The sequence below is a fragment of the Marmota monax genome, unplaced genomic scaffold (assembly GCF_021218885.2).
Source record: "Marmota monax isolate L192 unplaced genomic scaffold, Marmota_monax_Labrador192_F-V1.1 WCK01_AAM20220418_F8-fsc00068, whole genome shotgun sequence".
In the NCBI taxonomy this organism is placed as follows: Eukaryota; Metazoa; Chordata; class Mammalia; order Rodentia; family Sciuridae; genus Marmota; species Marmota monax.
The window spans coordinates 7125728-7140523 of record NW_026692352.1 but is presented as its reverse complement, the minus strand read 5'-3'; the positions used below and the strand labels follow the sequence as shown (position 1 = coordinate 7140523).

Genomic DNA, 14796 nt, shown 5'->3' with positions numbered 1-14796 from the left:
TGTGTGCCATGGCTCTTAGCTGGAGAGGGACTTTTTAAGGTCATCCAGTGCAGAGGCAAAACTGGAACATAAGTTCCTGATCTATCTTTTCACATTTCATACTTACACCATTCTATTCTAAGAGGAAAAACAAAAAACAAAACAACCCTTCAATACTAGGTAAAAAAAAAACAACTACATTTCCTACCTGAAAAGGATGTGAAGATAAGAACCCAGTCCAGTTAAAATATGCCACCATGCATGAAACTGTGTGGTAACACCTAGAATAGGTGGCGCCTCCCTTCGAAAGTCCCTGTGTGGAGAGGAGAAAAAAAATATCACATTAAAAGTTAAAAATATTTATTAGCACTAGTGTTGACAGTGTTAAATTTTGAAATACCATGTTCAAATATGGCAATTATTTAATTTCCTTAAGTCACCATACTTTTTTTTAAAGTGTATTCCGAGGAATAGCACTCCTAGAAGTTCCATGAAGTGACTCTACTCAAATTAATGTGGGAAATATCATATAATTTTTTGCCTTCTTTTTGGTAACACACTTTGGGAAACGCTAGTCTAGCTAGTTAGTTCCCTTGAGTCTATCCACTAAGAAACTGGATATATGCTATTCCTGTCATCTTGGTGTGGCACCATGTAAAGCCCTTTAATAGCTATTATTTTTGCTCATATTTAGTGATTCCTTGAGAAACCTTTTTTATTAGCTTTGCTTTAAAAATCTTTTTGCAGGTTATAAGAGTTGCCTAAGTCAGTCAGTTAGTGGTACAGCTGGGTGTCAAATTCCAGATTTTTTTTTTTTCTTTTCATAGTACTGGGGTTTGAACTCAGGGGAGCTCTACCATTTTGCTACACCTAAGCCCTTTTTGAATTTTATTTTGAGACAGAGTCTCACTAAGTTGCCTTGTGCTGGCTTCACATTTGTGATCCTACCCTCAGCCTCCAGCCTCCTGAGTAGCTACAATTTCAGGTGTATACACCAGTATAGCCAGCTCTAGATCTTTCCATTCAGTTTATAACATATTAACATTTACTAGAGAAGAAAAGCAAATATGAAACACCAGATGATTTTTCTAGATATTATCATCAATATTTGAGACAATTACCATCTTTAAGAGCCACATTGTATGTTGTCAGTTCTCAACAGGGGATGATGATCTCTCAGCAACGAGAGATCATCCCTGGTGAGGATTTTGCTGGGTATTCCTGATTCAGAACCATGTACTTAGCTTTTAGTTTTCTAAACAAGGTGTGTTACTTGCTTGTCTACATTTGAAGTCTATGTTTACTTATTTAACTGTTTACATGAAGAATTTCAAATGTGCAAAAGTAGGCAAAATAATATCCAACATGAGTAATTATCAACTAGTGGTAATGTAAGGGGAAAAATAAATGAGGATGGTGGGAACATGAGGTTAAGAGAAAAATTCTATACAGTGAGCCGACTATACTGACTCTCCACATGCTTTCTCTCTCCAGATGCCAAAAAGTAATCTGTCTGCAGCTTGGTGGGGCCTGAAGGGACAGGATATGTCACATTCTTTAGCAAACTGAGGCAGAGGGTAAAGATCTGGCAGTCAGTGTAGATAATGAATATCTGGTTATCACTAGCTATCACACTTCCCAGGTCAATGGGTTGTTAATAGCTAACCTCTCCGCTAGCACTTCCCAGCACAAGGAGTTGGTAAGGATTAACCCCTATGGCCCCTGTACCTTCCTGCCCTTAGGCACATACACGAAGATTAAAAGGGGGGTCTATAAAAGAGCAAGGCACACCCACTCTCACAGACTCCCAGCTCTGGGGCCCCTTTTTCTTGGAAGAAGTCTGTTGCTCTCTTTTTTCTTAAATAAAACTTGCTTCCTTCACTTGCCTCAGCCTTTCTCAGGTGTTTAATCTTCAATGGGAGGCGAGGGTGGGGGGGTGGTGGGGGGGAACAAGGACCTGTTTCTGAACTCAAAGACCAGTATCAGTAATGTGTGTCATTTAAACCTCTACTCACTTCTCCCTCCTATATTATTTTGAAGCAAATACTAGATATTGTAGCATTTTATGTCTAAATATTTTAGTTATATCTCCAAAAGATAAAAACTCTTTAAGACATAAACTACAATACCATTTTCATACCTGAAATGTTAATAAAAATCCCTTAGTATCATTATACATTCAATTATTGGCCAAAGTTCTAAATTTTTCATGTTTTTTTTTTTTTTTTTAAGATTCAGAGTTAGTTTATTTGAATAAAGACACCCTCCCAGCTCCCCTGAAAAAAGGCTAACACGTTGTATTTAGCTAATATATCTCTTAATTTCCTTAATCTATAAGTTATTCCTCCCTCTTCCTCCTACTCTCTGCTATTTATTTGCTTCAGAGACCAGGTCATTTAATCTGTAACTTCCTCAAGGTCTGAACTTTGCTGACTGTCTCCCTGTGGTGCTGTTCAATATAGCCCCTGTCTTCCATATTTATGTAAAATTGTTAGGTCACAGAATTTTGAGTTAGAATGGTATACAAATTTATCTATTTGACATGCTCATTTTATGGCAATTGAGGCCTAGAAAAATAGTATCCTAGTGAAAGATGAGAGTTGAGAGACCTAAGTTTAAGATACATAATTGCTGACAAGATGGTAAAAGGAATACTTACCTTTTTTAGAAAACAACATTGACCATATGAAAGTGCAATTTATATTTATTTATTACAAATCATTCTTATTTATTCAACAAAGCAGATTAGTAGGTTTCAAAGATATAGTTAACATTTGATTAATTGTACAGTTCTGTGATACACACATACACAAAACCCAAAGTCTGCAGAGGTTATGAAATAGTCTCAGGCTCAAACTTTTAGGTAATTTTTAACAGGTATTCCCAGCACTTTATTGTGCTGTATACATATTTTGTTTTTCTCCTTTCTTTTTTTCATTACTGGCTATTGAACCCAGGGCCTTACACATACTTCCTAAGATCTCTACCACTGAGCTACATCGCAACCCCTAAGTTTGAGACAGGATCTCACTGAGTTGCCCAGGCTGGCCTTGAACTTGCAATCCCAATGCTCCTGGCTTCGGCCTTCCAAGTATCTGCGATTACAGATGTGTCACCTTGCCCAGTTTGTATATATTTTAAAAATTACAACATTAGTAGAAATTCACTCAGGGTGTTTTTCTTTAGACCTTTCCTTTTCATCACTTGTGGCTCAAAGCACTGATATTTCTGTATGCCTATGAAATTTTCTGTTTAATAGAAAGCTTCCAAAAATATTTCTCAAGGAATGAAAATATATCTTACCTCAGTGAGTCACAAAAGATGTTATCTATGTTCCATAATAAAAATCCCAATAAAAATAAACCCAAAGATGTATACCCCAGTCCTCTAAGCCATGGATAAACCCTGTAGAAAAAAAAGAAAAGCAAAATGAAAATTTTTCAAATCATGTCACGAACACAGCTTGGAGTCATCATTTTCTGAGAAGGAAAGGTTTTCATTAGTATTAAAAGCCAGTCTTTTATTTAATGCATTTGCTAAAGATGTGTAGGGCCACCCTTCCTTCCTTCCTAAACTGGGGATTTACCCAGGGGTACTTTACCACTGAGCTACACCCCCAGCCCATTTTTATTTTTACTTTAAGACAGAATCTTGCTAAATTTCCCAGGCTGGCTTTGAACCTGTGATCTTCCTGCCTCAGCCTCGAGAGTTTCTGGAAAAATAGAGTGTGCCACCATGCCTCACCCCATTTTTAAAAATGTGGGTCTTGCTGTGTTGCCCAGGGCTCAAGTGATCCTCCTGCCTCAACCTTGTGAGTAGATGGGACTACAGGTGTGTAATATGCCCAGTCATTTCCCAAATATATTTGCCATTAAAAGGTACTGACAGAGAATGGGCCACCAAGACTTGCTAAGTATATCAGGAGGCTAATCTGAAAGTACTCACCAACTCACCAAAATTTAAAACACACACACACACACACACACACACACAAAGACACATATTCATTAAGTCACTTGATAATATATACTGAGCACTTACTGTTTTCCTAGCATTGTTACGAGCATTTGAGAGGTTGGCAGTGCGTAAGATAAAGTCCCTGCTCTCAAGGAACTTACAGTATAAAGTGAGAGGGTAAATAAAAACAAAACTGATTTGAAAAAAAAAAAGGCCTGGGAAGGGGAAAGATGGTGATATGGAGGTATTATCTGGATGGGGTGTGCATACACACACACCATCTAAAATCTTTAAATAAATCCTTGAAGTATGTATTATTCTTTTTACTTTACCAGTAAGGAAACTGAAGCTTGGTGAGTTACCCCAAATAATAATAACAGCTTATTTATTTTTTATAGTTTCAATGAGGTAAGCTGTATATATTTTTAAAGTATATATCCGATGAGTACATCTGTACATACCCATGAAACAACCACATCAATCAAGATAATCAACATAACATCACCAACTCCAAAAGCTCAGTTTGCATTTTTTTTTTTAGAATGGAATCATGCCATATACAGTCTTTAATGTATAGCTTTTTTTCTTTTGACATTTTGAGATTCATTTCATGTCATTATGTGTATCAGTACTTAATTTCTTTTTATTGCTCAGTAGTATTCCATTGTATGGATATAGTACAATTTATTTATCTGTCCAAATGCTGGTGAGCATATTTGTTTCCAGTTGAGCATTACAAATAAAGCAACTACAAACATCCATGAAATGAATGCTAGGAAAGAAATGGCTGGGTTGTATGGCAGATAAATGTTTGACTTTTTTTTTTTTTTTTGGTGATACTTTGGATTAAACCAGGACCATGTACCTGTTAGGCAAGTGGCTACCACTGAGCTGGATCTCCAAGTCTCCAACTGTTTTCCTAAGGCATGGCTCTAATTTACATTTTTACTAGTTTTAGTTATTCCACATCCTCAATACTTGGTATGTTCTTTTCATTTTAGTTATTCTAGAAGTGCTATTTCATTGTAGTTATTCTTTCTCTTTCTTCTTCTTTTTTTAGTGCTAAGAATGAACCCAGGGGCATTTAATTACATCCCCAGTTCTTTTCATATTTTTATTTTGAGACAGTATCTAGCTAAATTGCCCAAGCTGGCCTAAAACCCTCCTGCCTTAGCTTCTGGTGTTACTGGGATTACAGGTGTGTACTACTGTGCCTGGATCATTGCTTTTTTTTTTTGGTACCAGGGATTAAACTCAGGGGCACTCGACCACTGAGCCACATCTCCAGCCCTACTCTGTATTTTATTTAGAGACCAGGGTCTCACTGAGTTGCTTACTTAGTGCCTCACTTTTTGCAGAGGCTGGTTTTGAACTCACAATCCTCCTGCCTCAGCCTACTGAAACGCTGGGATCACAGGTGTGCACCACCACGCCTGGCTGGATCGTAGCTTTTAATTTTCATTTCCCTAATCATTAATGTCCTTGAGCATTTTTTCATGTTCTTATTGACATCCATATATCTTCTTTGATGCAGTACTTATTTGCTTTCTTATTATTGAGTTGTAAGAATCTTTTATACATTCTACATGTACATCCTTTTTTGGATAAATATTTTGCAGGTATTTTCTCCAAGTCTATAACTTGCCTTTCATTTTCTGAACACTGTCTTGAAGAATAAACTTGTCAATTTTTTTCCTTTGGAATGGTGTCTTGCTGTGTTGTCCAGGGCTCAAGGGGTCATCCTGCCTTAGCCTCACAAGTAGCTGGTATTACAGGCATGCATCACCAAGCTTGGCTTTTTTTTTTTTGAGAAAAAGGAAAAAGGTTTATTGCTTTGCTAACAAAGGAGAAATACAGGGGAGGACTCCTCTGTCCCAGAGGCTGTGATTCTCCCCATCAGGGAAAACAGAAGTCTTTTAAAGAAGCTCTTTAAGGGTTGCATTCCAGGTGTGCTCTGGTAGGGGGTCCCTAGACACCTTAAAATTTTTTTAATAAAATGCTCACCATCTCTAGCAGTCAGAGAAATGCAAATCAAAATCACCCTAAGATACCATCTCACTCCAGTAAGATTGGCAGCCATTATGAAGTCAAACAACAACAAGTGCTGGAGAGGATGTGGGGAAAAGGGTACTCTTGTACATTGCTGGTGGGACTGCAAACTGGTGCGGCCAATCTGGAAAACAGTATGGAGACTCCTGGGAAAGCTGGGAATGGAACCACCATTTGACCCAGCTATTGCCCTTCTTGGACTTTTCCCTGAAGACCTTAAAAGAGCGTACTACAGGGATACGGCTACATCGATGTTCATAGCAGCACAATTCACAATTGCTAGACTGTGGAACCAACCCAGATGCCCTTCAATAGATGAATGGATAAAAAAAATGTGGCATTTATACACCATGGAGTATTACGCAGCACTAAAAAATGACAAAATCATAGAATTTGCAGGGAAATGGATGGCACTAGAGCAGATTATGCTTAGTGAAGCTAGCCAATCCCTAAAAAACAAATACCAAATGTCTTCTTTGATATAATGAGAGCAACTAAGAACAGAGCAGGGAGGAAGAGCAGGAAGAAAAGATTAACATTAAACAGATACATGAGGTGGGATGGAAAGGGAGAGAAAAGGGAAATTGCATGGTAATGGAGGGAGACCCTCATTGTTATACAAAATTACATATAAGAGGTTGTGAGGGGAATGGGAAAATAAACAAGGAGAGATATGAATTACAGTGGATGGGGTAGAGAGAGAAGATGGGAGGGGAGGGAGGGGGATGGTAGAGGATAGGAAAGGTAGCAGAATACAACAGTTACTAATAGAGCATTATGTAAAAATGTAGATGTGTAACCGATGTGATTCTGCAAGCTGTATTTGGGGTAAAATTGGGAGTTCATAACCAACTTGAATCTAATGTATGAAATATGATATGTCAAGAGCTTTATAATGTTTTGAACAACCAATAAAAAAAATTAAAAAAAAAATTTTTAATAATGGTGTTAAATTTAAGTTCATTTCCTTTCATAAGACTATTCAGTTGTGCTGCATAATTTGTCAAAAAGATGATCTTTTTTCCTACATTACCTTGGCATATTTACTAAAGATCAGGTCAATATGAGTGTACAGGTCTATTTTTGGATGTTCTGTTGATTTGTATTTCATCCTCACCACCAATGCAATATTGTCTTTATTGGTGTAGAAGTAAATCAAGTGGTGTTAAGTCCTCTTTTTCTTTGGTGCTGGAGTTGGAACCTAGGGCTTATGCATGCTGAATGTGCTCTATTACTGAGCTACACACCCAGTCCTAACCATCTTTGTTTTTCTTTTTCAATGCTGTTTGGTAATTCTAGATCTTTTGAATCCCATGTAAATGTCAGAATCAGATTTTCATTATATTGAACATACAAATAAATTTGGAAGAATTGACAATATTGAGTGAAGTATTTTTTGCTAAGAAATAAATCTCTTAGCAAAAACCTGTATAGTTTTCAATGTACAGATCATGCACATAATTTAACCCTAAATATTTGATGTTGTTATAAATTTTACTTTAAAAAATTTTGTTTTCTATTTATTCAGTGCTAGTATATAGAAAATGATTTTTTGTTTGAATGACTGTAAAAATTTCACTTATTACTGCTAGTAGTTTTTTGGTGCATGTTCTTTAATATTTTCTGAACACAATCATGTTGCCATAAATACCACAATGGATAGGACTTCCATCAGCATAATGCTGAGTAGACATGGTATTAGCATAATATCCTTATTTTATTCTTGATTTTCAAGGAACCCCCCCCCCCCACACACACACACACTGGGAATTGAACTCAGTGGCACTTTCCCACTGGGCTACGTCCCAAGCCTTTTTCATTTTTTACTTTGAGACAGGGTCTCACTAAGTTGCTGAGGCTGGCCTTAAACATGTAATCCTGCCTCAGCCTCCCTAGTTGCTAGGATTATAGGCATGTGTCACCATGACTGGCTCAAAGAAATTTCAAAAAGTGTATCATGACTAAGTGTGTTATATACCGTAGAGTTTATAAGGTAAGAAATCCTCCTTCTTTGTGGTGCTGGGATTGAACCCAGGGCCTTGTGTATATTAAGCAAGTGCTTTCCCATGGAAAAAATGATTTTATCACTAGTTTGTAAGGTCTTTTGTTTATTATTTATTTTCAGATAATAAACAAGATGTTGAATTTTACAGAATGCTTTCTGTAAATCTACCGATACCATCATGCAGTTTTTCCCCCTTTATTTTTACTTTTTGGAATATGTAGAACAGTTTGAATAAACAGTTTTACATATAGTACCTTACATATAGAACAGTGTGTTTGCAAATTTAAATAATATCTGAATGTACAATGGCATGTGTTCCTTTTTGTGTGTGTGTGTGGTGCTGGGGACTGAACCCAGGGCCTTGTGTATGCAAGGCAAGCACTCTGCCAACTGAGCGATATCCTCAGCCAGCATGTATTCTTATCAAAGATAAATTTAAGTTCACTGTTTATCAGTTCTAAAATACATTTATACAGATTGCTAGAACTGATAAACAGAATGAGGCATAAAATATTCAAGTGTTATATGTCATCAAATAGCCTCTTATTAATAGTCTTTCCCCCCTTTAAAAAATTTCCTTTATTTTTAAAACATTTTGAACAGCAATAATAGATTTTTTTCAACTATTTTGTTATTTTAACTATAGATATTCATATACAAGTGAATAAAAAGGTGATTTAAAAATCCAGAAGGAAAGCACAAACCTGGCAATGTATGTAAAGGGCACTACTCTCCTGTTGGATGAAGGTTCTCAAGAGAAGATGAGTTTATAAGAGAATCACAGATTTCAGCTTTTCAGAGTTTATTACAGTCCACATTTGGGAAAGACAAGAATGAGTCCCAGGAAATGGGGCTCATTCAGAGAAGGTATCTGGCAGGGTAGCAGTTTGTGCTAGGTGTGGAAATGTGACAGGAATATGATTAGGAGGGAGTAGAGTGCTGGTTTTTGTTTTTGTTTTTTTTTTTTGCTTCTAAACTTACTTACCATGGACAATCTTCAGCTCTCAGGAGTAGTTCAAAGCAAAATTCTTCTGTGGGGTGAAATGAATTGTCTTTGGTTATCCAGGTAGCAGGGCACGGAGGAGAGAGCAAGAACTTTATCAGCACATGGTCCATGCAAGCTAAGTACAGGTATGATTCTAGGAACATTCTACCCATACATTGTCAAGTGCAAGAGTGTGAAATAAGAAGGCCTCAAAATATCTATGTTTGGAGTTACACTGTTTCATTCTGGACTGGCTGCTTGTCTGGTGTATAGCTATTCTCTGAAAAGTCCTTTCCCTTCACTTTCACTTTGGGAACTACCCTCACCATCTCTTGGGTTGAAGCTCCTGTTTTGAATCCAATACCTTCTTCCTTATTGTTTTTACTCTCATTTTGGTGAAAAACATTCTCCAAAATAGGAGCATGTTCCAGAGCAACGTTTATTGGATTCAAGTTTTGAGAACTTTTAATCCATAAAAAATATTTTCTCCGTATTTTATTGATTGGTTGGTTATAGAATTCTCAGTTATAAATCATTTTTCTTCAGAAATTTGAGGGTACTGATCTACTGTCTTCTAGTTTCTAATGTTGCTTTAGCAAGTCCAAAGTCATTATGATTTATAATCCTCCTTTGTATGTCTACCTGCTCCCCAGTTCTATAAACTTGTTGAATCTTCCTTATTATTCTGAAACTGACATGGATCTATTTTCATCCACTGTGCTTGGTTATTCAGTGGGCTCTTTCATTCTAATAACTCATGCCCTTCAATTATAGGATTTTTTTCTTGAATTATTTTGGTGATTTTCTCTCTATCATTTTGTCTGACTTGTCTCCCCTCCCCCCCACTTTTTATAGTATTGGGAATTGAACTCAAGGGCTTGTACATGCTAGGCAAGCACTCTGTCATGGAGCTGGATTCCAAACCCCTTTTTTTAAAAAAACATTTTGAGACAGGATCTTGCTAAGTTGCTTAGGCTCTCCTCAAATTTGTGATCCTCCTGCCTCAGCCTCCCGAGTAGCTGGGATTACAGATCTGAGTCACTGTGTCTGGCTTATTCCCTCTGCCCTTAACGTTAGTTCTTCTATTCTGGTTCACCATTATCTATTCAATAATATTCCCTTGGAATCTCTTCTATTTTTCATTTCTTTCTCTTTTTTTGTCCATACTCAGAGTGGATTCTTTAACTGGATTTCTCAAAAAGTTCACTTTTTCATTTTATCATATTTTAAAATTTTAACATTTTTTGGATTCTGTTTCCTTTTTATAGTACCCTACTCTTGAATCATAGGTATATTATCTTGGGGAATATTAATGAATTAATGATATTTATTTTTATTTGAAATTTTCTCCTTTCTGCATTAATTTATTCCTTCAAGTTTAGTTTTTCATTATTATCTGTTTTGGACTTTTTCATATTAGATGCATTTATCATATGTGTGGTACTATCTCTTCACTCTGTGTGTGTGTGTGTGTGTGTGTGTGTGTGTGTTACCTAGATCAAACCCAGGAAGTTTTGACAGGGTCTTGTTAAGTTGCCCAGGCTGGCCTCAAACTTGTCATCCTCCTGCCTCAGCCCCAACAGTCATTGGGATTACAGGTGTGCATCACTGCACCTGGCTATAATCCTAGACTCATTTTTTAAGAGTCCAAAAAAAGGAGACTAAAAAGGTGATCATAGCCCAATTTTACAGAATCTTCTCTTGGTAGAATTTTTAAAGAAGCAAAATGAGACACTGGGTGATTTTCAAGATACACTCTGTCTTTTATTTTTTCCATTCTTCATTTCTCTTCAGGTTTACTGTTGTTTTCTAATTCTTGAAGTTGATTGCTCAGTTAATTATTTTTCAACATGTCTATTTCTAATGCAAACATCTAAGATTAAAAATTTCCTTCAAATAACCACCTTAGCTACATTCTATTTTGATTTGTAGTATTTTCATTATAATTCCATTCTAAGTATACTCCCTATAAACCCATGCTAGGGATCAAACTCAGGCCTTGTACATGCTAGGCAAGTATTCCACCACTAAGATACATGGCTAGCCCACCCCCAATATAATATAATTCCTTTTTTACTCATGAGTATCCCCCCTTTCCTTTTTTGGGAGGGGGCCAGGCTATCTTGCCCAGGATGGCCCTGTACTCCTGGCTTTAAGGGATTCTCTTGCCCCAGTATTCTGAATAGCTGGGAATATGGGTTCTGTGCTACTGCACCTGGCTGGAAGTATGGTTTTAAGTTTGCAAGACTTTGGGCTATTTTAATTAATTCTGTTTTACTTAAACTAGTTGCACTATACCCAGAGAACATGTTCTACATGATACTAATTCTTTAAAGTTTTTTGAGCCTTGCTCTAAAGATAAAATGTGGTAGATTGAGAACTTGTTTCATACATGCTTGAGAAGACTGCATTCTTTAATTGCCGAGAGTACTAGATCATTTTGTTATGTATTACTGAAATTTTATCTATAGCTTTATTCAATTTTTTGGTCTGAGTTACTAAATTACTGTGTTAAAATACCTGCATGATGGAGCACTATCTTTCTTTGTAATTTTTCAATTTTTACTTAAAAATTTCTGAAAAAGCTTAGGATTGCCATTTTTTCTGGTAAACTGAATTTTTATTACTAATATAGAGAACACATTTGTTTTAAACAATGTCTTGAAATTTTGTCTATTATTAAAATTTCCAGTACCACTTTCTTTTTTTCCTTTTTGATACTAGGGATTAAATCCAGGGGCACTTAACCAATGAATTACTCAGCCCTTTTTATTTTTTTTTTTATTTTGAGACAGGGTCTTGCTAAATTGCTTAGGGCCTCTCTAAGTTTGCTGAGGCTGTCTTTGAATTTTTGATCCTCTTGCCTGAGCCTCCCCTGCTGCTGGGATTACAGGTATGCGCCATTGCACCAGGTTCTTTTGGATTTAGTTTTAAGAATCCTATTTACTGCCTGGTATGTTGAGGGCGGCTGAGGCAGGACGATTGCAAGCTTGAAGCCAGACAGGACAACATAGGGAGACTCTGTCCCAAAATAATAAGGGCTGGTGATGTAATTCAATGGTAGATTGAAAACTGAGTTCTATTCCTAGTACTGGAATGGGGGAGTCCTCTTCCATGCTTCTGGAAGATTATTGTAAAATCAATTACTATTTTTAGTAGTTACTGAAAGCACACATGTAAAAATGAAATGACTAGGACCTTAGAAATTACATAATTGATTATCCTCTTCTATCTTACATGTTATTTCTCTTACCATTTTAGTTACATTTTGTACATTTTCTTTTTCTTTTCACATATAGTATATTTATTTTTTTATGTGGTGCTGAGGATCGAACCCAGTGTCTCACACATGTGAGGCAAACACTTTACCACTGAGCTACAGCCCCAGTCCCTATTTTGTACATTTTCAATCTCTCAAATTATACATTAGTATTTTAAGAAGTCACAATATTTGTTGAAATATTTGTCATTTTTACTGCTCTTTTTTGCACCTCAGTTCTTGCGCCTAAATTTACAATATCTTTTTGAAGGTCTTTTAGTGAGATGTACAGTAAGCCCCCCTTATCTGCAGGGTTTCAAGGCTCCCAGGGGATGCCCAAGCTTTTGGATACTATCAAACTCTATATGATATGTTTTTTCATATACATGTATACATATTCAGATATAGTGCCTTTTCCATCTTAACTAAGCATTTATTTCATTTAACTATTGCATTATGGCTGTAACTTTTGCAGTTTGAAGTGACAGCAAAATTAGAATTTCTTTTTCTTTCCTCTCAATTTAATAGATAGAAAATTTGTTCTTTAGATCTTAGCAACTACAGCATGCAAATTTTTTTCTTTTCCTTATTGAGAACTGTCTCCTTTTCACTTCAAGGAAGTACTTAATGGCTTCTCTTTGGTATATCTAAACTGCCAGCAACACTATTCTTGCACTTCAGGGCCATTAGTAAGTAAAATAAAGGTTACTTGATCACAAACTCTGAGATACCTGGACAGCTGAGCTGATCTGATAATAAAGATGATTACTAAGTGACTAACAAGAGGGTAGTGTATTCAGTGTGGATACGCTGGACAAAAGGCTAATTGATATTCAGAAGGGATGGAGTTGGATTTCATCATGCTACTCAGAATGGTGTGTAATTTAAAACTTGAAATAAAAATTGTTTATTTCTGGAAATTCCCACTTAACATTTTTGGATTGTGGTTTGCTATGGAATGCAAAATCATGGTTAAAGGGGGAACTACTGCACTGGCAAACTTCTTCCATTTTATTTGTCTCTAATGTCTTTACCTTACCCTATCTTATTTTCTTTTTAGTATCTATTTTTTAGTTTTAGATGGACACAATATCTTTATTATTTTTGTGTGGTGCTGAGGATCAAACCCAGTTTTTCATGAATGCTAGGCGAGCACAACCCCAGCCCAACCTTACCCTATTCTTGAAAGATATTTTGATATAGAATTTCAAGCCAATGATTACTTTATTTCAGTATTTAGGAGATAACAGTCCATTGTGTTTTGATTTCCATTGCTGCTATTCATTATGTCTGCTATGGACCAACTATTATTCCTTTGTTAGTAATATGTTCCCCCCCCCCCGCCCCCATTGCTGTGGATCAAACCCAGGGCCTGTGCATGTTAGGCAAGTGCTCTACACTGAGTTATGTCTCCAGCCCATAATATGTCTTCTATTTCTGGAGTCTTTTAAGATTTTTGTTTTGGGATTTCATCATTATCAGTATGCTTTTTCTATAAGCATTAAATAATAAACAACTTTATTTTTAAGCAAAAAATAATTTTATACTTTCAATTTCAAGAAAAATGCTAAGTGAGCAAAACGTAGGTCTCTCCAGGAATGACTTGTGACCATTACCACATAAAAATCTTGCAAACTGAACTGCTTTTCTTGTCACAATTAGGAAGGTGAAGAATTGGGAAGCCACTGGACTAACTGCTACATCCAGCATCCCTCTATCTTAGAATAATTCACAGATCGAGTAGCTGCAATCATATGTGTTTACTTTAATCATGAAACACATTCTAGATCTAAACCATACATAGATGACTTACATAGTACTACTTTTTTCCCCTCACTGAATTTGAGTCTCATGTGAATATATGTGATTGGCAGAATCTGAATGCTATCTGGAAACTTACCTGCACAAAAGAAATATGGAAAATATAGCTTTAAACATTTTAGCACCTACTGCACAGGATGGCATACTTGAAGATATTTAGAATGATACTGAGTGAGCTGATCTTTTATATCTGCTGCACCTGAGAAAGATTTCCTTTTATTTATCCTGATTAAAATTTGCTGTTGTTCTTGAAGCTATGTAGTCTTGTCTTTTATCAATTATAGAAATTTTTCACCTATTATCTTTTTGGATATCTCTTCCTCCCTCTATTTTACTATTTTTTTTTTTTAAATTGGAAAAACAATTAGACATAAATTATTCCTGTGATGTTTTCTGATTTATTTCTGTAGACTTGTCTTCCAATGTATTAATTCATTCTTTAGCTGTATCAATCTACTTTTAACTTATCCACTTAGTTTTTAATTTCAATGATTTTATTTTTTATGCTAGAATTTCTTTGATTATATCATATCTTGCCTTTCAATTTTATCATATTTAATAATCTCCCATAACTTGACCTAATTTTCTTTTAGTTCATTGATTATTTGCATTTTCTCCTTCTTTCTTTTTATTACTAGGGACCAAACCCAGGGCCTCATGTATTCCCAAGTCCTCCAAGTATACTCTCGAGGCCATTTACTGAGGCTGAGTTCGCCTCTGATTTTCTGCCCCATTGTTGGG

The 14796-nt window shown here is 36.1% G+C and overlaps 1 protein-coding gene across 4 annotated transcripts in view; it reads right to left on the bottom strand.

The window, feature by feature from the left end:
* Acer3 (alkaline ceramidase 3) overlaps positions 1–14796 on the bottom strand; it is a 175526-nt gene that overhangs the window by 7396 nt on the left and 153334 nt on the right. For all 4 annotated transcript variants that reach the window (XM_058578557.1, XM_046442038.2, XM_046442037.2 and 1 more), the window contains exons 8-9: positions 3283–3384; positions 188–292 (exon numbers count right to left, since the gene is read on the bottom strand). In XM_058578557.1, coding sequence (XP_058434540.1) covers positions 188–292; positions 3283–3384 — 207 coding nt within the window. The remainder of the gene's footprint in view (positions 1–187; positions 293–3282; positions 3385–14796) is intronic.